Raw genomic sequence first — 23,440 nt, forward strand, 5'->3', positions numbered from 1 at the left:
GCCCCTCGGGGCTGCAGGAGTTCTCCCTCTTGTCAGCTCCAAATTCTTCAGTGCCTGTTACCCAGGAACCACATCCTTGCCTGGCCTTACTGGGCCGGGGATCTGGCAGTCCTAGCTTAAGTCTCTGACCTCACCTCCTGCCTCTGTGATTCTGTGATGTTCTCCTACAGATACAGAGGAACATCCCTAAACAGCAAAACTCAAGATCCTCTTGCTTTGCCTCCTGAGTGCTAGGATTATAGATATGAAACTTCTGTATTCAGTTACATGAGTGAGATTTCTGACTACCTACACCAATAATTCTCGTTTGGCTGTGTATGTAAAGAGATTCTAAGGTCCTCAATTTGAGATTGTGGTAAATATCTGAAACATAATTCTAACAGTCAAGAATACAAAAAATCAAAATAGGGCAAGAGGTGTAGCATAGTGGTAGAGTATAGCACTTGGCTAACACATCCAAGGAAGGAAGGAAGGAAGGGAAGAAGGAAGGAAGTCAAAATCCACACAAATAAATTTTCACGGGTGAAAAAGACATGTTCCTTTCCTTAAAAACTAAATCAAAATAACTGAAGATCAAACTTACCCTTTCCAAGAGACTCATCTCTTGGAACTCTGGACTAGTGTTAGACAGCCGCTGCAGAGTATGGGTCAAATCATATGTTGTTGAAAAGTAAAATCCATCCGTACTCAAGACATGATTTAGCATTGCTAGGAAAGTTTTATTATCTTGTAACTGTAAATGAGAGAGAAAAAGAAATCAGTCTATTTTATGGCTAAAGGAAATCTGTCAACATGAGAAAAGGACAAATACTAAATTAAGTCCAGCCCCATAAAATGGCACTGAGGTGCTTCTTATTTCCCCAGGAGCCAGGGGTGTTCCATAAACAGCCTGGGCTTTATTATATACTGAGAGCAAGATGAGGACTTCTGCTTTCTGATTCCTTCACAACATTTGCTCCAAACAACAGAAAAGCTGTTTGAACAAGTGGTTCAAGAAACACCTCAGGGGCTGGGAAGGTGGCTCAGTGGTAGAGCGCTTGCCTTGCATGCCTGAGGCCCTGGGTTCGATTCCTCAGCACCACATAAGCAAAAAGAAAAAAGCCGGAAGTGGCGCTGTGGCTCAAGTGGTAGAGTGCTAGCCTTGAGCTGAAGAGCTGAGGGACAGCACCCAGGCCGAGTTAAGGCCCACGACCAGACCCAAAAAAAAAAAAAAAAAAAAAGAAACACCTCAGGTTATGGCCCACTGTGTAGAGAGACACTGTACAGATTCCCTTTCATCTTCACAACCCTGCTTGGTTAGCATATGGGCAAATGAAACAGATATTCAGAAGGGCCCAGTAACAAGAGAGAAAATATAAAGACATTAATATTACCTTCATTAATATATCTCACCTGAATATCAGTTAAGTGCAACATTGTCTTCTTATAAGAAAGGATATCAAACTCTGTTGCTTTCCATATTACATGATTGAAAAATTCACCTACTTTAGTCTTTTTGGTAATGACAATAAGATAATTGCCTGCAAAAAGTATAGAAAACACACATAACTATAAAAATGCAAGGGTGGGGCTAAGAGGGAACTCAGTGGTAGTCTGTGCTTAGCATGTGTAAAACCCTGGCTTCTGGCTCTAGCACCACAAATACATACACATGCCAAAACTAAAGGAAAAGACTCTTACCAAAGAAAGAGGCCTTCTTTTTAAACTTTAATGGCTGGCAGAATGAAACTGTACATTGGTCAGATAAAAAGTGCCTTGTTTTTGTTTGTTTGTATTTTTTTGGCCAGTCCTGGGGCTTGACCTCAGGGCCTGGGCACTGTCCCTGAGCTTCTTTTGCTCAAGGATAGCACTCCACCACTTGAGCCACAGAGCCACCCCTGTCTTTTTCTGTTTTCATGTGGTACTGAGGAATCAAATCCAGGGCTTCAAGTATGCTAGGCAAGCACTCTACCACTAAGCCACACTCCCAGACTAAAGGGCCACTTTCTAAAGCAATCTTAGGATTTATGAATACAAAGACCAATATATTATTTAGAAAAATTCCTACTGAGGTTATCAGGTTTTTTTATCAAAAAGATAAAAGCAAAACCTTTCTGATAACCAAACCCAGCCATCTCAGCAGGCAGAAAGCAGAGGTACAAAATAACTCAAGAATTCTCCTGCCACCCCTAAGGCACATAGACCTCTGCTCATCATCTGCCAGCATAACGCAATTACAAGTGATGAGCTGACTACTGCAGGGAAATGCCTCCAGTACACCACTCCTGTCCCTTACATCCATCTCCATGTAGACAAATGTGCTGGTGTAAGGTAACTACAGGTTATACATTACAAGGATGCGAGGTTAGGGATCAAGTCATCACAGTGCAATATGCGTCTTGATCCTGGCTATCTCTTCCTCCATCAAATAGCAACAGGAGGCTAAATAAACTCAGAAAATCAGTATGTAAAGCCAGCCTAGGAAGAAAAGTCTCTGGGACTCCACTGTGTCCTAAATAACCAGAAAAGGCTGAGCTGAAGGCACAATTCAGTTGGTGGAGCACCAGCCAAGCAAACAGAGCTGAGCATGTGCAAGGCTCTGAGTTTACTAGCAAAAAATAAATAAAAATAAAAGGGGTTGCAGGCCTGGACCTATATGCACTGAGTTTAAAAACAAACAAACAACAACAACAAAAAACCCTAGTGGGAGAACAACAAAGGAGGGGGGTAACAGTGCTTGACAAGAAAGATACTCATTACCTTACTCATGTAACTGTACCTCTGTACAGCACCTTTACAATAAAATAAAATTTTAAAAAAACCTAGTATACCTCCAAAAAGAAAATTATTTGTGTATTCATAGTATTTTCAAAAATGTCCAGCTGACTAAGGATTTCAACTCTACTTTGAGTAAAATCAAACACCAAACCTTTCTTTTAAAATAGAACTTGAGACTAGGTGCTGGTTGCTCATGCCTGATATCCTAGCTACTCAGGAGGCTGAAATCTGAGGATCGCAGTTCAAAGCCTGTCCAGGCAAGAAAGTCCCTAAGATTCTTATTTCCAATTAAGATGGAAGTGGAGCTATGCTCAAGTGGTAGAGCACCAGCCTTCAGCAAAAAACACTCAGGGACAACACTTAGGCCCTACGTTCAAGCCCCAGGATCAGCACAGAAAGTATTACAACAAAATAAAACTTCAGGACCAATAGAGTGCTTGGGTAGCAAGTATAAGACTTTGAGTTCCAAATCCAATACCTCCAAAAATAAAAGATTTTCAAGGGTCTGGGCATGGTGGCAAATACCTATAATCTCAGTTATTCTGGAGGCAGAATTAGGAAGATCATAGTCCTAGGATCATAGGCCCAAGACTCTACCTACAAAATAAACTAAAACAAAAAGAACTGGGCAGGTATGGCTGAGGTGGTAGAGGACTTGCCTAGAGAGCATGAGGCCCTAGGTCAAATTCCATTACCACCAAAAAATATAACAAGAAATAAACAAACCAGAACTCCAGGGAGACAAAATGAACCATTTAGAGAATATTATCTTTAGAAACTAATGACAAATACTCAACTTTGAGATTCATTACCTAAAACATACTATGAAATATATATATGTATATATATATACACATACATATATATATATATATATATATATATATATATATAAAAGAGTCTAATTGAGGGGGGTTGGGGGTGGCAGATGAAGGAGGCAACAATGCTTGATAAGAAATGTACTCATTATCTTCTAACCCCTCTATATAGTATTTTCACAATAAAAATAAATAAATAAATAAATAAAAGAAATGCAAATAAAAAAATAGTCTAATCAATTGAATTACCTTGCCATCTTGGCTAAATTTCTCTTACCTGCCACCAGATGGATTGTGCCCAGTATACCAAATATTGGTCTTGTAATAGTTGAAGTAGGAACATCTTTCTTGACTTAAAAAAAAACAAACACATTACTTCAACTAAATTAATTTGTCTTATTCTAAGTAGGCAATGTTTCTTCATTCATGTTTCTCTGTTTTGGCATAGCATAAAGATATCTGCATGACATATAAAGGCTGCCAGCTACTCAGCAGGTACAGAACATGAGGTCAGAGAAACATGCCTTAGTTTCCTCATAAAGTGAACTGTAGGTCATTGCTCATTTCAGCTTTCAGCCTCTAGAAACTATAAACTTAACCTTTAGAGACGCTTATCTCCGATTAACCACCAAAATGCTAGAAGTGGAGCTATGGCTCAATGGTAGCCTTGAGCAGAAAGAAAGCATAGGGACAGCGCTCAGGCCAGAGTTCAAGCTCCATCAAGACTGGCACTGAAAGGAGAAAGCGGAAGGAGAAGGGGAAGAGAGGAGGGAGGGAGGAAGTTAGAGGAAATGAAACAATTTGAACGACAGTTTAATCTTGACAGGTCAATAGAATGCAAAAATAGGAAACGAAAAAAAGGGATTGTCTTGCCTATCTACATCTAAGAATACAGGGAATGAAAGCAAAGATTCAAAGAGAGAACAAGGAAGAACAGGAGCTTACACACAGGAAAGCAAGACTTTTATCAACAATGACCTTATTAATAAAACAGTATCTTATACAATTCATTGCACAATCCCCAAATTTTCAGCCAGTGCATTTCACAAAACATATTTTACTGAATTTTATTCTAAAAAAACAAGCCCCAAGGGGAGGAAACGAAGTCCCGGTGAAGTAAGTCTATTTTGTTTCAGATCAAATCATCTCCACCCGGGGCTGGGAAGGTGACTCAGTGGTAGACGGCTTGCCCTGCATGCATGAGGCCCTGAGTTCGATTCCTTAGCACCACAAGCAGAAAAAACCAGAAGTGGTGCTGTGGCTCCAGTGGTAGAGTGCTAGCCTTCAGCTGAAGAGCTGAGGGACAGCAGCCAGGCAGACAAAAAAAAAAAAAAAAAATCACCTCTACCTGTCTCAGACACAGCTCACCTTAGGAGAGCAGAGGCTCTGAGAAGACCTACAGTAAAATAAAGCCGCTCCACTGTTGATTCCAAGGCTTCCCAATGTATATGGCTTAGAAAATTGTTTCTTTCTTTCTTTAAAGCGTGTTACCATCCTGAAGCTCATGTTAGGAATACTGCTGTAAGCCTAAATAAACCCTGTTCCTCAAAGGTAGTCCTAACAGTAATTCTGTTTTCTATATAACTCATTCTGGAAAGTGCCCAACATTCATTCATGTTCTTCATGACCAATTTACATAACAATGAAAAATAGGAAGGAGCCAGGTGTGGTGGCACACAACTATAATACCAGCATTCAGGAGGTGGAAACAAGAATCTTAACTTCAAAGCCAATCTGGGCAGAATCACTAGCAAATGTGAGGCCCTTGGTTTAATTCCCAGTACCACAAAAGACCAGTATGAACTACATAGCATGTAATCCTAGCTACTCAGGAGGCTGAGATCTGAGGATCATGGTTCAAAACCAGCTTAGGCAGGAAAGTCCATAAGACTCTTATCTCTAATAAACTACTCAGAAATAGCCAGAAGTGGTCCTGTGGCTCAAGTGGTAGAGCGTCTTGAGCAAAAGAAGCGCAGGGACAGAGCCTAGGCCCAGAAGTCAAGCCCCAGAACTGGCTTAAAAAAAAAAGGGACTGCCTGAGTAGTGAACAGCTGAGAGAAAGTTCTGAATACACTGAGATTATTTGGTAAGCTCCAATGTACCAATGATAGTTATATGTTTTAATAAGTGTAACAACAACATTGTGATAGTTGCTAGAATATGCAATAGTTTTGTATAAAAGAAAAAAAAATTCTCCTTTCTGCATTCCTAATAGTAAGACCACACTGTTTGAGAAACTGTTAATCACCCTTTATTATCATTAACTTTGGAGAAATTATTTCACCATGTTATATCCAAATGACTTTTGACCTTTTAGCACATCTGCATCTACTTAAATAAGCCTGTAATCTCTTAACTACAAATAATATGCCACTGAAGGTCAAAAAGAGCTGAAAGTAGCTGGGTGACAGGTGACTCACAACTGTCATCCTAGCTACTCAGGAGGCTGAGATCCGAGGATCGCAGATCAGTTCAAAGCCAACCTGAGGAAGGAAAGTCCATGAGATCTTATCTCCAGTTAACCACCAGAAAACCACAAGTGGTGCTGTGGCTTACAGCACTAGCCTTGAACAAAAGCAGCTCTTTCAAGCCCCACGATCGACCCACAAAAAGACAGCAAGAGTTAAAATTTTATTAAGAAAGCACACAAGGGATCCACACACTGGTTTAATTGACATATGCAATCTTCCGCTGCCAGCTCACAGTGTAGAGACACAATACCTGCCAGGGTGACTTCTGTGGACACTCGGTCAATGGTGAGGACATCATCAGCCCCATCATCACAAGCTTCCACATAAAACTTTTCAGGTGTAATATGCCTGAGAAGAAAGACAAAAAAATAAACCAAAGGAAGACATATAACAATGACGTCAGGATTGGTATGTGACATCCTTTACCCTCTGCCTGCTTCTAAATAGATGAGACTAAGTGTGATCTTCTTATGAACTTATTGCAGTTCTGCTATATGGAGCAGGGAGGTGAGGCACTGGGACTTAAAACTCGGGACCTTATGCTCTTGCTTATTAGCATTTTAATTCAAGTGACTGAACCAGAAGAAAAACCAGAAGTGGCCTCCTCTGGGGCTTAAAGTAGTAGAGCCCTAGCCTTGAGCAAAGGCTCAGGGACAGTGCCCAGGCCCTGGGTTCAAGCCCCACAACCAACAACAACAACGTGCTCCCATAAGCCCTGAAAAGCAGAAGACAACAGCAGTCAGACAGATGTGGCAGAAAAGGAAGGAGAGTTCGGCCCTGAGAACGGTTTGCCATGTTTTGACAAGCTAGTCATGGTTCCGGATATAGGAACTATTGAGAGGACAGGAGAGGCTTCTAGCAACTAAGCTGCAAGCCAGCTGGGAAACAGAAATTTTGTGAGCCGTGTCCCCGCCCCCTTCCCAAACCCCACCCCCATTTCCCCATCCACCCATAAGGAACTAGACTGACCCACTAGGAACTAGATTGACTAGCAACTTGACTGAGCTTGGATTCTGCCCCCAGCCTCCAAATGCCCTGTTTAAACATTATTACTGGGATTAATGAATAACACACTAGCCATGGAACAGCGCTATGTACAATGTAGCCCTGGCTTGATTTTTGCCCAGGGAATTCATGTAGGATTTCTGACCTACACAGACTATGAGATAATATATTTGCATTGTTTTGAGCCTCTAAAGTTTGTGGTCATTTGGAACAGCATTAATACTCTATACAGTCACCAAATCCCCCTCAGAATGGAATAACATCCACCTTAACCCCAGGGGATGCAAAGGGAGATAGATCCTTCTCTCAGCTAAAGTCTGAAGAAAAACCACATTGTCAAGTGAGTTTTTAGATACTTAAGTATTTAGGCTTCTACAGGACAAAGTTAAAATCTTTTTCAGTTTGTTTGTGCTTTCATGGTGTATGATTTAGTATTTAAAGAATTCCCTGCCAGCCGGGCGCTGGTGGCTCACGCCTGTAATCCTAGCTACTCAGGAGGCTGAGATCTGAGGATCGCGGTTCAAAGCCAGCCCGGGCAGGAGAGACCGTGAGACTCCTATCTCCAATAAACCACCAGAAAACCGGAAGTGGCGCTGTAGCTCAAGTGGTAGAGCGCTCGTCTTGAGCTGAAGAGCTGAGGGACAGCGCCCAGGCCCAGAGTTCAAGCCCCACGACCGACAAAAAAAAAAAAAAAAAAAAAAAAAAAAAAAAAAAAGAATTCCCTGCCTTACACCTATTTTCCTGCTGACCTTTGGGGGGCAGGGGGGCGGGGGGCGAGGCGAAAGGCTTTATGTATCCAATAAATGCACTTATATTCTTTTTCCCCCCCATACTGAGACTTGAACTTAGGGCCTAAAGCTCTTGCTTGGCTTTCTTGTTCAAGGCTGGTGCTCTACCACCTGAGCCACAACTCCACTTCCTCTGTTCTTTGTGATATCAAAGTTATTATCCTCTGACATCATCCATGCTTACCCAAAAGATCTAAAAGGCAAACCAGAATCACATCATAGGACATTCAGAACAGCAAATGGATACCTGTCATGACTGTGAGCCAAGAGGGAGAGAATCTGATAAGACGAAATAGGTATTCTGAGTAACACAGTGTAAGGGAAAGAGCCCTGGAATGTGGGCCAGCAGTGTTCCAGGGTCAGCTCAGTCCTGGCTTAGCTCCATAACCTGACTAGGTGACCCAAAGCAGTTCTGTGAGTGTCTTCAATAAGGGCCAACAACACAGACCAACACAGTCCATGGCCTCACAGACCATCGGGAAGATGGCCTCCAAACTGCACTCCTTCTGAGAAGTCTTAAAGTGGCTTTCCTAGAGAATTCACTGAGGAGCTGCTCTGAAGAAACCTTTAGTAGAAATCTTGACAGAGATTAGAGAAAAAAATAAACATTAAGACGCTTCTATCATGTGCTAGATATGTACGGTTGGAGACACAAATTACATGTAACTATTAGATCATTTTACAGGCAAGAGGAGTAATAAAGCCAGACACCGGTGGCTCGCACCTGTAATCCTAGCTACTCAGGAGGCTGAGAGCTGAGGACTGCTGTTCAAAGCCAGCCTGGGCAGAAAAGTCCCTGTGAGATTCTATCTCCAATTAACCACTCAAACAACAGAAGTGGCACTGTGGCTGTGGCTCAAGTAGTGGAGTGCTAGACTTGAGCACAGACAGGCTCAAGGACAGCACCCAGGCTCTGAGTTCAAGCCCCACCACTGATTACAACAACGAAAAAAGGGAGTGATTCAAACAGCATGAAGATCTCTCCAGCTTTCAGTCCATGAGACAGCAAATGCACTGCAAATCAATACTAAGAGATAGCATACGCAAATCATATGGACATTTGCTCCCAATTCCTTTGACAATCATTTCTCACTTTTGGCTTAAAACCTGTTAGCAAAGGGAAAGATGTGGAAAGAAAATACTTCTCAGAGGAAGTAGCTATAAAGAACATCAGGTAGTTCATTTATAAACTCAAACCACAGGAATAACCCTGTTAAGTATGCAGATTTTCAAGACTAAAAAAAAAGAAAGAAAGCCACACACCAGTGGCTCATACCTATATATTTTAGCTACTCAGGAGGCTGAGATCTGAGGAGCTCAGTTTGATATCTGCCCAAGGAAGTATGGCCAATAAAGTGAAGCTATGGCTCAGGGGGTAGTGAGCTAACCTTGAACAAAAAAAGCTAAGGGACAGGCCCTGGGGGTCAAGTGCTAGGGTCCAGCACCAAGAAAACAAAAACCAAAGAAGATTCAGAGAGGCAATGGACCACCTCCAAAACAGTAGTAAGTTTAAGATTTTAACCCGTCTTTAGCAACCTGAGATCTCTCAGCCCTCCCAAGGATGTGGAAAGGACAGGGAAAGGAGAGACCAAGAAAGCATTCTGGGTGGAGGAATCAAAATAAACCTTACTGAAGCTCAAAGAGTGTGGCAGAAATGGGAAGGGGAGGGGAGGGGGAAAGCACTGGTGGCTCACACCTGTCATCCTAGCTACGCAGGAGGCTGAGATCTGAGGATCGCAGCTCAAAGCCAGCCCAGGCAGGAAAGTCTCTAAGACTTTATTTTATTGCCAGTCCTAGGGCTTGAACCCAGGGCCTAGACACTGTCCTTAGGCCTTGTGCTCAAGGCTAGCACTCTACCACTTGAGCCACAGCCACTTTTGGCTTTTTCTGTTTATGTGGTACTGAGGAATCAAACCCAGGGCTTCATGCATGCTAGGCAAGCACTCTACCACTAAGATAAATATTCAACCCCCCCATGAGACTCTTATCTCCAACTAATGACCAGAAAACCAAAAGTGGAGCTGTGGCTCAACATGGTAAAGCACTAGGGCTGGGGGGGCAGGGGGGAAGCGGGGAAGCCAGGTGCTGGTGGCTCACACCTGTAATCCTAGCTACTAAGGAGGCTGAGATCTGAGGATCGTGGTTCAAAGCCAGCACAGGCAAGAAAGGTTGTGAGATTCTTATCTCCAATAAACTACCAGAAAACCACAAGTGGAGCTGTAGCTCAAGAGGTAGAGCGCTAGCCTTGAGCTGAAGAGGTGAGGGACAGTGCCCAGGCCCAGAGTTCAAGAGGCTCAGGGACAGCACCCAGACCATGAGTTCAAGACCCAGAACTGGGTGGGGAGGGGGGGGGGCCTTCATTCATTTGCACCTAAGAACAAATATCCATTATCTTTTATGAATACAGGAGGTGTCTGATTTGAGGTCTGAACCGGCAAGATTTTAGTGCCTTGAAAACAATTCTCACAATTCAAAGTTCTTCATTTTATTCAATGTTTGTTTTGGGACAATTCAACTGCATCCTGTTACCTAATGCTGAGTGGAATCAACCCAAGGTTTCACGTTACTTAAATACATTTGAGACTTGGTACGGGATCAGATTAAACCCTGTCATGGCTATCAGATAGACAATAACCTAATTCACCAGCAGGAAAGTTATGTCAAACACTGGTCCAGCCAGTAGCCTACTCAAAGATTTTGCTGCACCTCTCTCAACCACAAGGCAATTGATCACCTTGTAAAAGAAAGCTGAGAGAGAATAAGAAAATGTAGGAGAAGAAAATGTGGACAGAGTGGCAGGTGAGGCTTTCAAGGGCTAGTAGGATATAGAAGTGGTAAAAGGGATGATCTGTACTGAAAATAACCATCTTTTCTCCAAAATATATGACAAAAGTGAGTAGGGGCAGACTCCTCTCTGTAAACCTAGCTATTCAAGAAGTTGAGAAGCTGGGTGCTAGTGGATCACACCTGTAATCCTAGCTACTCTGCAGGCTGAGGTCTGAGGATCAAAGCCAGCCTGGGCAGGAAAGTCTTATCTCCACTTAACCACCAGAAAACTGGAAGTGACACTATGGCTCAAGTGGTAGAACACTTGCCTTGAGCTGAAGAGCTGATGGACAGTGTCCAGGCCCAGAGTTCAAGCCTCAGGACCCACAAAAAAAAAAAAAAAAAAAAAAAGAATTTGAGAGCCAGGTGTAGCTAGCTCTCGCCTGTACTCCTGGCAATACTCCTGGTATGCCTATGTACTCAGGATCAGGGAGCTTGAGATCTGATGATCATGGTTCAAAGCCAGCCTGAGGGCTGGGAATGTGGCTTACTAGTAGTGGAGTGCTTGCCTAGCATGCATGAAGTCCTGGGATCAATTCCTGAGCACCACATAAACAGAAAGAGCCAGAAGCAGTGCTGTTCAAGTGGTAGCGTTCTAACCTTGAGCAAAAAGAAGCTCAGGGAAGTGCCTGGACCGTGGGTTCAAGCCCTAGGACTGGGGGTAGGGGGGGAGCCAGCCCGATCAGAAAAGTCTGTGAGACTCTTATCTCCAACTAACCAACCAACAAAAACCTAGAGGTGAGCTGGACACTGACCACATCTGTAACCTGGGCTACTCAAGATGCTGAGATCTGAGGGTCACAGTTTGAAGCCAGCCCAACCCCTGAGGTTCTTAACTCAAATTAGCTACCACAAAACAAAAGCGGAGCTGTGGCTCAAGTGGTAGAGAACCTTGAGCAAAAAAAAAAAAAAAAGCTCAGGGACAGGCCCTGAGAATTCAATGCCCAGGACTGGCAGTGGAGTTGTAGCTTGAGTGGTAAGAGTGCTAGCCTTGAGTGGAAAAAGCTCACAGCTCTGAAACTCAGTTCAAGCCCTGTACAAAACTGTAGTAGATGTCCTCCATCCTAATTTTGCACCCTCAACTTTACTATGAACCTTCAAGAAGCTTATTAGTGACCCTGACTTTCTGGGACACAAAAGTGCCCAAACCACATTTTTATGTTCTCCATGCCCTGCAAAGGCAATGTGATACTTACACTTAAACAGGTGCTTTGTCAACTTATACAAAGAGGTGGATAAGCTCCTTCAAAAAAATACAACAGGGCCCTATGAATCTTAGGCTACTCGGGAGGCTGAAATCTGAGGACCATAGTTAGAAGCCAGCTAGCGCAGGAAAAGTCTGAGAGTCTTCCCTCCACTAAACTACCAAAAAAGTTGGTAGTGGTGCCGTGGCTCAAGTGGTAAGTAGAGTGTTAGTCTTCAGCAAAAGCAGCTCGGGTATAGTGCCCAGGGACCTGAGTTCAAGCCCCAGGACCAGCAGAAAGGGAGGGAAGGAGGAAGGGAGGGAGGGAGGGAAGGAGGGAAAAGAAAAGAAAAGAAAAGAAAATTAACATTGGCTTCTGCTGCGGAAGACATTCCCAAGCCAGAAGAAACCAGCCGCTGGCTCAGGCCTGTCATCCTAGTCCTGGCTAAATATCCTAGTTTGAGCTAAGGTCTGAGGATTCTGGTTGGAAGCCATCCCAGGCAGGCAACTCTGTTCATCTCCCATAAACCACCAACGTGCTAGCCTTGGGGGGGGGGGGGGGGGGGGCGGGGGAAAAGAAAAGAAAACAACAGCTCAGGGACAGCTGCCTGGTCCCGAGTTCAAGTTCCAAGACCAACAACACACAGAACCCAGGCCGTGACACACACACACACACACACACACACACACACACACACACACACACACACTGTCATTTTCCCCCATAACTACTATATGACCAGAGGCTAAGACGTCCACACCCAGAAAGACTGGTCACCCCAAGTCTATCGGTCTAATTTTTTGGGAGGAGGGGGAGAGGGAGAAGGGGGAAAGTAAGGGGGCAGTCAGTCGTGGGGCCTTGAACTCTGTCCCTCAGCTCTTCAGCTCAAGGCGGGCGCTCTACCCCTGGCGCCACTTCCGGCTTTTTGCTTATGTGGTGCTGAGGGAATCGAACCCGGGGCACCCAGGCAGGCGAGGCCAGCGCTCTACCACGGAGCCACCTTCCCAGCCCCCCCACTCATACAAGAAAACTTAAAAAGAAAAGCAAAACCCACCTCCTTCCGCTCTAAATCGGATACATGTCATCTCCCCCCATCAAAAATCACCACCACCACAATAATAATAATAGTAAAGCCACGTAACCCTCCCCTTCTTCCCCACTCCTCCCCCACCCCCCCCCAGGCGTCCGCAGCGGGAACGCGGAAGCCCGGGCGAGAGTGGAGGGCAGATCTCGCGAGACCACCGCGCCCCCAACCCGCGGCGCCGGGCGGCGGCCTGTGGAGATGGAAGGAGGAGGCCCAGCGTCCGGGGGGGGGGGGGTAGACGCGGTTCCTCCAAAGCCGCGAACCCGCCGCGCCCCACGGCCAAAGCTTCCAGAACTTTCCATGGGGAAAAAAACACCAAAAACACAGAACCGCGGCCCCGCCCCCTCCCTCCCCCCCCCACGCGACCCCCACCCCCCGCACGCCTCCTTTTCTAGTCAACCCGAACGAGGGCTTCGCGGGACTCACAGCTTCAGCCGCTCGTAGGCCGTGGCCGCCATGCTGGGCACCGCCGGCCACCGCTACCTTCCTGCCTCTCGGCTCCGCCCGCCGCCCCTTCTCCCCGAGACGCCACCTCGGCTCCCCCAGCCGCCACCGGTCACTGAGGCGCACGCAGCGGCGGCCGCCACTGGCGGGTTCTCCCTTCCCCCCCCCCACCCCGCCCTCTAGCGGAGCGGAGGACGAACGGAGAGGCGCCGCGGACACACTAGGCGCGGCGCGTGAGACGGGCGCGGAGGGTGACGTCAGACGCCGCGGTGAGGGGGCGTGGCGGGGGAAACGACGTTGGGGGAGGGATGCGGAAGGAGGGCGTGGCTCCGTGACGCGGCCGTCAAGGATTGGTTGGGAGGAGGAGGAGGAGGAGGAGGCGAGGGGAGGGGGGGAAACGTGGGAGCCTGCCGGAGGACGTCATGACGTTCACGCTGCGGATTGGCTGGGAGTGCGGAGGAGGCGGGGTTCGCGGGGGGGGAGGAGGAGAGAAAAGGAGGAGGCGGAGCTGCGGCAGGCCGGGCGGGCGCCAGCCCGGGACGCCCAGGGAGCGGAGCGGAGTGGAGGCTGGTGACTGGTGTGTCCGGAAGCCTGTTGAAACTGCGTAAGAGGTGATCAGCCGTCGCGGTAGGGCCCCGGTCGGCACTTGGGCCAGTGGCGCAATGGATAACGCGTCTGACTACGGATCAGAAGATTCTAGGTTCGACTCCTGGCTGGCTCGGGCTGGTGCTCACCCTTTTTTGCTTCTCAGTTTTTAACGTTTCGTGGTCGTTTTGTGTCTGTATTTTTTTAATTTGTCTTCGCCATCCTCCACCCCCCCCCCCCCCACGGAGCCCCGAGTCCACCCTGGTTTAAGAACCGCAGATGGCGAAAGGCGGGGTGCTGGGGCGCAGGCCTGCGCGTCCTGGGGTGGGGGGGGGGGGGAGGCCTGGGGGCCCTCACCGCCCTCAGAACCCACCGCCCTGGCTTCCAGAACTTAAACCTATCCCCCTAAAGCCTGGGCGAGCTTTTGCACTGCAGGCCCTCAAGCCCTGCCCCTCTCCTCTCACCAGATCCAAGACCTGAGAAAGCAAAACCAAATAAATCTTTTTTTTTTTTTTAAGTCGTCTAAGGCGGGGGGGGGGGGGGGGGGGGGCATGGTCCAAGGAGAAATAATGTATCCTTTTTTTAAAAATATATATATACTCCTTTCCTTGACATATGTAACCGTCACTCTCTTCTACATCACCTTTAGAATAACAATTTAAATATATATGCATATGTGTGTATATATAACATGTTTTATATTATGTATATGTATATATAAGTCCAAGGTCGAAAAGACTGGAAATCAGGAAGTGGATGAGTCATGGGATGTTATTTATTAACCCATCACTCAGGGATTGATCCGGTTTTTTTGTTTTTGTTTTTTTTTTTTTCCAAGATAACCTCCCTCTGCACCATCCCGTGGAGGAAACCATACAAAATTCATAAAAAATACAGAAAATTACTGAGTGACTTTATTCATGCATTTAATTATGCATTTATTTATTGCTGGTCCTTGGGTTGAACTCTGGGCCTGGGCGCTGTTCCTGAGGCTCTACAGGCTCAAGGCTAGCACTCTACTACTTGAGCCACAGTGTTACTTCTGATTTTTGTTTTTTGTTGTTTTTTTTTTGCCAGTCCTGAGGCTTGAACTCAGGGCCTGGGCACTGTCCCTGAGCTTTTGCTAAAGGCTAGCACTTTACCACACTGAGCCACAGCACCACTTCCAGCTCTTTCTGAGGAATATGACCCAGGGCTTCATGGATGCTACACTCTAACACTTCAGACCCCAGGACTGGCAATAATAATAATAATAATAAATAATAAACTGGGATAGAGTAACAAGTTGTGACATTGTCCTAAAAGAAATGTCCTCATTACCTGAGGTATTAACTAACCCCTCTGCGCATCACCTTTATAATAGCAATACAAAAATTTAAAGAAAATTATTGGGAATAAAAATAAAGTTGGATGGGCTGGGAATGTGACTTCATAGTAGAGTGCTTGCCTAGCATGCATGAAACCCTGGGTTAGATTCCTCAGTACCACATAAGCAGAAAAGGCTGGAAGTGGCACTGTAACTCAAGTGGTAGAGTGCTAACCTTGAGCAAAAGAAGCTCAGGGACAGTGCCAAGGCCCTGAGTTCAAGCCCCAGGACTGGCAAAAATAAAGTTGGAGCTGGAAATGAGGAATGGAGTGCCTGCTTAGCACTCCAATCTGGTTCAAACTCCAGCACCAAGAAAAATGAAGCTAATTCTCATGTGTGTATGTGCTGGTCCTGGGGCTTGAACTCAGGGCCTTAGATGCTGTCCCTGGGCTTTGCTTTAAGATTAACACTCTAAACTGGGCGCCCATGCCTCAAGCTTGTAATCCTAGATACTCAGGAGGCTAAGATCTGAGGATCATGGTTCAAAGCCACCCAGACTTGTCAAAGTCCAAGAGACTCATCTCCAACTAATCACAAAAAAAAGCCAAAAATGGCACTATAGCTTAAGTGATGAGTGCTACCTTTGAGCAAAAGGAGCTCAGGGACAGCACCCAAGCCCAGAGTTCAAACCCCAGGACCACCCTGCCTCCCCCCCCAAAAAAATTTAATGGAGGCTGAGATCTGAGGATTATGGTTCAAAGCCAGCTTAGGCAGTTAAGTTCAGGAGACTTACTTCTAATTAACCACCTAACAACCAGAAATGGAGCTGTGGCTCAAAGTGGTAGAGCCCTATCCTTGAGCAGTAAAAGCTCAGGGACAGCACACAGGCCCAGTTCAAGCCCCACAATTGACCGAAAAATAAAAGACCACCCCAAGAGCCACAGCTCCACTTCCTCCTCTTTTAGGATGCTTCATTGGAGATGACTCTTAAAGACTTTCCTGCTCAGGCTAGCTTCAAACCACAATCCTCAGATCTCAGCCTCCTGAGTAGCTAGGATGACAGGTGTGAGCCACCAGCATCCAGCTTGGCTATCATTTATAGAATGTTTAAAACCCCCAGGTAAACTTTGGGGCAAAGACTGGAAATGGAAAGAAACCAAACTAATTTCAGACCTCTCTCATTCATACCCACTCCAGGGGGGAAAAAGACCTTCAGGAAAATTCACAGCTTGGCTCTCTGGGACCTCTAGAAAATTCCTTTATTGTTCATTGGCAGCAATATAAAATGTATTTGCAAACACACCTGAATCACCTCCAGTCAAGACCACTTTAAAAATAGCATTTGGAAGATGAGTCACAGAATCTTATTTACTCAGAATCTCACTCTGCCAACCAATTCTTGGTACTTCCTGAGTTCCAATGCAATCTTCTTCGTTCTGCTTAATCCGAAGTTCGAACCAAGGCATTTTGGCAAAGCCAGCATGCCAAAGATGACAATAAGATATAAGATAGCCATTTTATAGATTGTCTCTGTATTCCCACCAGCTTTGCCAATGCTGATGGGAAAGAAAAGGAACCCAGACTCAAAAATCTATTCTCCTATTCCCCGCATGATTGCCATTTTTAGGACCTGGGGAAGTAATCTCTGACCAGAAAGTTCCAATAGAATAAAATGTATAAATTCTTTAACAAAACAAAAAAAATTTTTTTAGACAAGGCAATGCCAGGTGTCAGTTCTGTTATTATTCATAGGCACTTACTGTTTCTACCAACCCAATCAGTGGAAAAATGCCCGGTTCCAAGGAGAACAGGCACCAGAGAAAAGCCTGAGTTCACCGGGGCTTCAGGGCTCCACTGTCTGTCCTCCATGGCCCAATCAACGCACAGTCCTCTGGCTCTAGGTGGAAGGGGAGGGAGGCAGAGAGGCCGGCCATTGAGCAAAGTGCCTTTTTTCTTTTTATGGTGGCAATCCTGTAGCTTGAACTCAGGGCCGGTTGCTCTCACGTGGTTCTTTTGATCCAGGCTGGCACTCAAACCACTTGAACCACAACTTCATATCCCATTTGGGGGGATTCTTTTTCTTTTGGTGATTCATTGGAGTTGAGTCTCATGGACTTCCCTGCCCGAGCTGGCTTCAAATCACCATCCTCAGATCTCAGTCTCCTGAGTAGCTAGGATGACAGACGTGAGCCACCAGTGCCCAGCTTCTATTTTTTTTTTCTACAGTTTCTCCCATTTTTTTTTTAAGAACCAGTGGACAGTAATCTGGTCCTAAGTGACTTGCAGGGCAAGAGGTGATCTTATGATCTTGGCAGTGGGGGAGGGGCTCTCCCTCCCTCCTTTCACCTTTGCCATCCAAGCAACGCACATGCTGAAAGCCATAATGTCACAGTGGCAAATTTGGGTGAGGGCCCAGGTAACCTTTAGTTCCAGTCACGCTGCCCTGACCAGCTGGCAGTGTGATCTGTGAAGCCAGCAATTTCTTTGTGCCGGTACTGGGGCATAAACTCAGGGCCTGGGGCATTATCCCTTCCTTTTATCTTTTTTACCCAAGGTTGGAGCTCTACTATTTTAGCCACACCCACATGTCTAGCTTTGTGTGTGTGTGTGTGTGTGTGTGTGTGTGTGTGTGTGTGTGTGTGTGTGTGTGTGTGTGTGTGTGTGTGTGTGTGTGTGTGTGTGTGTGTGTGTGTGTGTGTGTGTGTGTGTGTGTGTGTGTGTGTGTGTGTGTGTGTGTGTGTGGCGCACGCGCGCCAGTCTGTGCTCAAGGCTAGTGCTCTACCACTTGAGCCACAGCTCCACTTCCAGCCTTTTCTGTGTATGTGGTACTAAGGAATTGAACCCAGGGCTTCCTGCATGCGAGGCAAGCACTCTACCACTGAGCCACCTTCCCAGCCCAACCTCTAGTTTTTTGCTAGTTAAATGAAGATAAATGTCTTTCTACCGACTATTCTGCCAGGGCTGGCTTTGAACCGTGATTCTCAGATCTCAGCCTCCTGAGTAGCTAGGATGACAGGCATGAGCCACCAGCACCCGGCTATAAAATCAGCAATTTCTCACAGACTGAAGAAGATAGCCGGCATGATGGCTGAAATCCTTCTTCATCTGTGGTTTGGTGAAGCTCTATCTCTGAGGTATGTTTGTGTGTGAAAGACTGAAAGTGGAAACGGGAAAAAAAAAAAAAAGACCAAAAGCAGTGTACCTTAAAATGGTTTCTTCCAATATAGAATGTTTGTGCAAAAAAGTAGGCACAAAAGAAACCTCGGAAATGAATAAGTTATCTTGAGGTGTTTGTGCCCCTCCTTTGTGCTGACTTAGGGATGCCACCCCCCTCCCCCGAGACACACACACACACACACACACACACACACACAACTTGTCATAAAGGAGCTAGCTCCTAGTATGTGGAGCAGGACAGAAAAAAAAAAAAAAAAAAAAAAGCCCATCATTAAATAAGCTCCATCCACCAAGCATGGGTGGATCAAGATGATCTCATATCCCAAGATTTGTCTCCACAGGGGGAGCTCCAGAGTCTCAAAACTCTCACCCAAACTCCAAGAAAAACAGCACAAAAGAGACGGGCAAGAGTCCTAGCGCCTGCACCAGCTCTTCTCCCAAAGCTGCATTGGATGACAGCAGGTCTGGGGGGGGGGGGAGTGGCAGGTGCAGCTGGGCATGACGTCAGAGTATTGGAAGGAAAGTAAGGCCTTGCTAATTTCAAAGCTCCACTCTGGCTTAATACAAAGCGCCATGTGAGAACTAGCCTACAAGGGCAGTTGAAAAGTTCACAGCCATTTTTCAGAGGTGCTAAAAGCTCTGGGGGTCCTAAGAAGTCACAGTTGGGGTGAGTGTGGATGAGGGGGTGGGAGGGGAATGCAGGAAGTAAGCGCAGGTGTTTTTCTAAAGGAGGAAAAGGATCGACTGTCTCTGCATCTGAGCTGTCTCCTACAGGAGATGTTCACAAAAGGCACCGATGCAAATCTCTCTCCCCAACCCTAGGAGGTTGTAAACTGCTCCCCAGAAGAGCCATATGGGGTGCAATCGCAGGTCAGAGGTCACACACACACACACACACACACACACACACACACTGTAGAATCTACCTGAGTCACCTGACTGGGGGTGTGGCAATGGAGCAAAAGCGCTTGGAAAACACACGTACCAGGATGGGCAATGCCCAACTCCCTGGCTAAAAAAAAAAACCAAGGCACCCCTTCCCCCCATGTGAGGGTTTGCTTGCCCACCGCTCCCCTCCTCTTCCCTGCACCCCATTTCTACACCGGGTACAGCCCTGGCCCAGGCCCACCAAATGGCTCTGGCTAGAAGTGGTGCTGATGGAGGGGTGCGGATGCGGGGCTTGTGTCCAGCCTCTGGACATGGCAGCTGTGACAGAACAGGTGATCTTCCAACGGGTAGCAGCGGTGCCCATCTTCGTCATTGAGCTCCAGACCACAGTCCTGGGGTGGGGGGTGGGCAGGAGGAAGGGGCAGGCGGGGAATGGGAGAGGGAAGTAAAACAAATCAGTCTGCAAGAGCAACATGAATGGTGGGACCCAACTAGTAGCTCAGGCCTGTAATCTAGGCTGAAACCCGAAGATCATGGCTCAAAGCGAGCCCAAGGCAGACAAATCCATGGGACTCTTTTACCTCCAATGAGCCAGCAAAAAGCCAGAAGTGGAGGTGTGGCTCAAGTGGTAGAGCACCAATCTTGAATGGGCCAAAAAAACATAAAACTTAAACTGGGCACACAAGGTCATGAGTTCAAGCCCAATCCCAACACACACCAGAAAAAAAAAGGGGGGGATACGATGCTCCCCAGTTCCCCAAAGCAGCAGAGGATGTTGTATGTTTTGTGCAGCTTCTGCTCTAGAAGGTCCATCCAGTATGTGAGCCATGTGCTACCTTGTCCCTGCCGAGCACTTGAAATGAGGCAGCTCACTAAGCCATGTTACTGGAAGAAAAGCATACCGGATTTCTAAGACTTAGGGCAAAAAGAGGACCCAAAACAAAAGAACCCCCTTGGAGGATCATGGAGGATCACGGAGAAGGGTAGGACCCAAGTTTCAGATGAAGCCCAGGCTGGCCTCAAACTAGCAGGCCTCCTCCTCCTCCACCTCACAAATGCTGGGACTACAGGCATGCACCACCACACCAGGCGCAAAGGACCTTCTAAATTGTCTACATGTTGAAATGATCATGCTTGGGGTCCATTGGATTGAATAAAATAACCCCACTTGTTCTTTTTTTTTCTTTCTTTCTTTTTTGTCGGTAGTGGGGCTTGAACTCAGGGCCTGAGTTCCATCCCTGAGCTTTTTCCACTCAAGGCTAACACTCGACCACTTGGAGCCACAGCACCACTTTCAGTTTTCTGGTGGTTTACTGGAGGTAAGAGTCTCACTGAATTTCCTGCCTAGGCTGGCTTCAAATCTCAAGCCTCAGATCTCAGCCTCCTCAGTAGCTAGGATGACAGGCATGAGACACTGGCCCCCCCGCTTGTTTCTTTTTATTTTCTTCTTTTTCTTTTTGTGCCAATACCATAACTTGAACCCAGGGTGCTGTCCCTAAAGTTTTGTTTTGTTTTATTTTTGTTGGTTGTGGCAGCTTGAACTCTGGGCCTGAGCACTGTCCCTCAGCTCTTCAGCTCAAAGCTAGCGCTCTACCACTTGAGCCACAGCACCACTTCCAGCTTTCTCTGCTTATGTGATGCTGAGGAATGGAACCCAGGGCCTCATGCATGCAAGGCAAGCACTCTACCACTGAGCCACCTTCCCAGTCCCTCCCAGAGGTTTTCTTGTTTTGTTTTGTTTTTGCTCAGGCTAACAACACTACTACTGCTTGAACCCACAGCTCTCTTTCCCATGTGTTTGTGTGGTGGTTCATTGGAAATGAGTCTCACAGACTTTCTTTCCCCAGGCTGGCTTTGAACCACGATCCTCAGATCTCAGCCTCCTGAGTAAGCTAGGAGGACGGGCATGAGCCACCAGACACCTGTCTCAGCTGGGCAGGGTGAGGTGGAGGTGGGCGGGGCATGGCAGGGGGCGTGGCCTACCTCGCAGTGGTAGCACTCCACGTGGTAATCTCTGTCCATAGACACCACGCGGACGGTCTCATCAGAACCCTGGGATGGAGGAAGACATACAGACTCCTGTGAGGGGCCTATGGATACCACAGACCATGGAATGGAGAGGAAGAGATCCTAGGGTAACAGGCCTTAGGGGAAGATGATAAATCAGCAGAGATCAGGATAGCTTGTAAGAAAAACAGCAGAGAGCTGAGAAGAGATGGGGCAAGAGAACCTTCTGGAATGTCAGAAACAACTCTTAAAAGAGCAATGGAAATTTGTGAAATGTATGTAATCACTTAATCTCAATAAAAACATTAAAGGCCAGGCGCCACACCTATCATCCTAGCTACTCAGGAGGCTGAGATCTGAGGATCACAGTTCAAAGTCAAGCCTGGTCAAGGAAGGTCTGTGAGACTCTCATCTCCAATGAACCACCAGAGAACCAGAAGTGGCGCTGTGGCGCAAGTGGTAGAGGGCTCGCCTTGAGCTGAAGAGCTGAGGGACAGCGCCCAGGCCCTGAGTTCAAGCCCCATGACCAGAAAAAAAAAAAAGAGTCTCATCATAGTCTAGCTTTGAACTACGACCCTCAGACCTCAGCCTCCTGAGTAGCGAGGATGACAGGTGTGAGCCACTGATGCCTGGTAACAAGCTTTTCTGTTCTGCTGCGAACTCATAGAAAGTAAGAGAATTTAGCCTGTGTGTAGAGACCGATACTGGAAAGACCTGGCATTTGGAGTGCCCACGTGAGAAAGAAAGTCAGCTTTATTTACGTCAGAGCTGGGGTGGCTGAGATCGTTCTGGAAGATGTTAATGACAGACAGGACATAGAATTTTTTTCTTTTTCTTTTTTTATGGTATGAGACCAGGACTCGAACTCAGGACCTGACACCTTTGCTCCCTGGTTGCCGCTCTACTAACTGAGCCACGCCTCCCACCCCAGAACACAGAATTTTAGAAGAGTCTCAGAGTGCATCTGAAAAACACCTTACCTCAGGAGGAAGGATGGGGAGCCCACAGGCTGCACACTTGGGGGCCAACACCCTGGAGGAAGAAAGAAAAAGGCATATGATACATCTTGTCTTGATTTGCACCCCCAGAGCCCGCATTGGGTTCCCTCTTGCCTCTGGGTCCCCTGGCCTGCCCCATCCAGCCTTTATATAAAGACTGAGGCTATTGGGCACTGGTGGTTCACGCCTGTCATCCTAGCTACTCAAGAGGCTGAGATCTGAGGATCATGGTTCAAAGCCAGCCTAGGCAGGAAAGTCTGTCTCTTCTGTCCAATAAGCCACCAGAAAACCAGAAATGGCGCTGTGACTCAAGTGGTAGAGTACTTGCCTTGAACTGAAGAGCTGAGGGACAGTGCCCAGGCCCAGAGTTCAAGCCCCACAACCAATTAAAAAAAAAAAAAAAAAAGAAAGAAAATGCTAAGAGACAGTGAGAGGCCCCAAGTTCAAATCCCAGTCATGGCACAAACAAACAAAAAAAGAGGCAGGCCACGCCCTGTGGAGCACACATTTCAGCCCTGCTGTGGGATCTTTCCCAGCTGAAACAAGGCCATCTAGCTGTCCCTCAATCCCTTCTAGGGACAGAATTTTTTTTTGGGGGGGGTCCGGTCATGGAGCCTGAACTCTGGGCCTGGGCGCTGTCCCTCAGCTCTTCAGCTCAAGGCTAGCGCTCTACCACTTGAGCCACAGCGCCACTTCCGGCTTTTTTCTTTTTGCTTATGTGGTGCTGAGGAATCGAACCCAGGGCCTCAGGCATGCAAGGCAAGCGCTCTACCACTGAGCCACCTTCCCAGCCCTAGGGACAGAATATATGGTCCTTTGCTGTCCTCTTAGAACTGGCCAATAAAAGAAAAACATGACCTGGTACCTGGTGAAGTTAGGTAAAGCAGGAATCAGAGGCTTAGTAGATTCACAGGCCTAAGCAGAAATCAGATTACAAGGTTTTTGGTTTGATTTGGTTTTTCTGGTCAGTTGTGGGGCTTGAATTCTGAGCCTGGGCGCTGTCCCTCAGCTCTTCAGCTCAAGGGGAGGGCTCTACCACTTGAGCCACAGCACCACTTCCGGTTTTCTGGTGGTTCAGTGGACGTAAGAGTCTCACGGACTT

General features: G+C 46.8%; 2 protein-coding genes, 1 long non-coding RNA gene and 1 other non-coding gene across 5 annotated transcripts in view; 2 read left to right on the plus strand and 2 right to left on the minus strand.

The window, feature by feature from the left end:
• Sacm1l (SAC1 like phosphatidylinositide phosphatase) overlaps nt 1-13,517 on the minus strand; it is a 33,740-nt gene extending 20,223 nt beyond the window's left edge. The window contains exons 1-5 of the mRNA XM_070017622.1: nt 13,360-13,517; nt 6,297-6,394; nt 3,853-3,927; nt 1,393-1,520; nt 584-733 (exon numbers count right to left, since the gene is read on the minus strand). Coding sequence (XP_069873723.1) covers nt 584-733; nt 1,393-1,520; nt 3,853-3,927; nt 6,297-6,394; nt 13,360-13,391 — 483 coding nt within the window. The 5' untranslated portion in view covers nt 13,392-13,517. The remainder of the gene's footprint in view (nt 1-583; nt 734-1,392; nt 1,521-3,852; nt 3,928-6,296; nt 6,395-13,359) is intronic.
• A 508-nt stretch (nt 13,518-14,025) lies between these two features.
• On the plus strand, nt 14,026-14,098 carry Trnar-acg (transfer RNA arginine (anticodon ACG)). The gene has a single exon. It is a non-coding gene; the product is annotated as a tRNA-Arg (tRNA).
• A 2,408-nt stretch (nt 14,099-16,506) lies between these two features.
• Limd1 (LIM domain containing 1) overlaps nt 16,507-23,440 on the minus strand; it is a 29,910-nt gene continuing 22,976 nt past the window's right edge. For both annotated transcript variants that reach the window (XM_070017624.1, XM_070017625.1), the window contains exons 8-10: nt 22,321-22,372; nt 21,317-21,385; nt 16,507-19,725 (exon numbers count right to left, since the gene is read on the minus strand). In XM_070017624.1, coding sequence (XP_069873725.1) covers nt 19,588-19,725; nt 21,317-21,385; nt 22,321-22,372 — 259 coding nt within the window. In that variant the 3' untranslated portion in view covers nt 16,507-19,587. The remainder of the gene's footprint in view (nt 19,726-21,316; nt 21,386-22,320; nt 22,373-23,440) is intronic.
• LOC138824029 (uncharacterized) lies at nt 18,337-23,013 on the plus strand. Its single transcript, XR_011370980.1, has 4 exons — nt 18,337-18,402; nt 20,540-20,652; nt 21,181-21,273; nt 21,358-23,013. It is a non-coding gene; the product is annotated as an uncharacterized lncRNA (long non-coding RNA).

Source organism: Dipodomys merriami, unplaced genomic scaffold, assembly GCF_024711535.1.
Source record: "Dipodomys merriami isolate MVZ:Mamm:240054 unplaced genomic scaffold, mDipMer1.0.p SCAF_125, whole genome shotgun sequence".
Classification (NCBI taxonomy): domain Eukaryota; kingdom Metazoa; phylum Chordata; class Mammalia; order Rodentia; family Heteromyidae; genus Dipodomys; species Dipodomys merriami.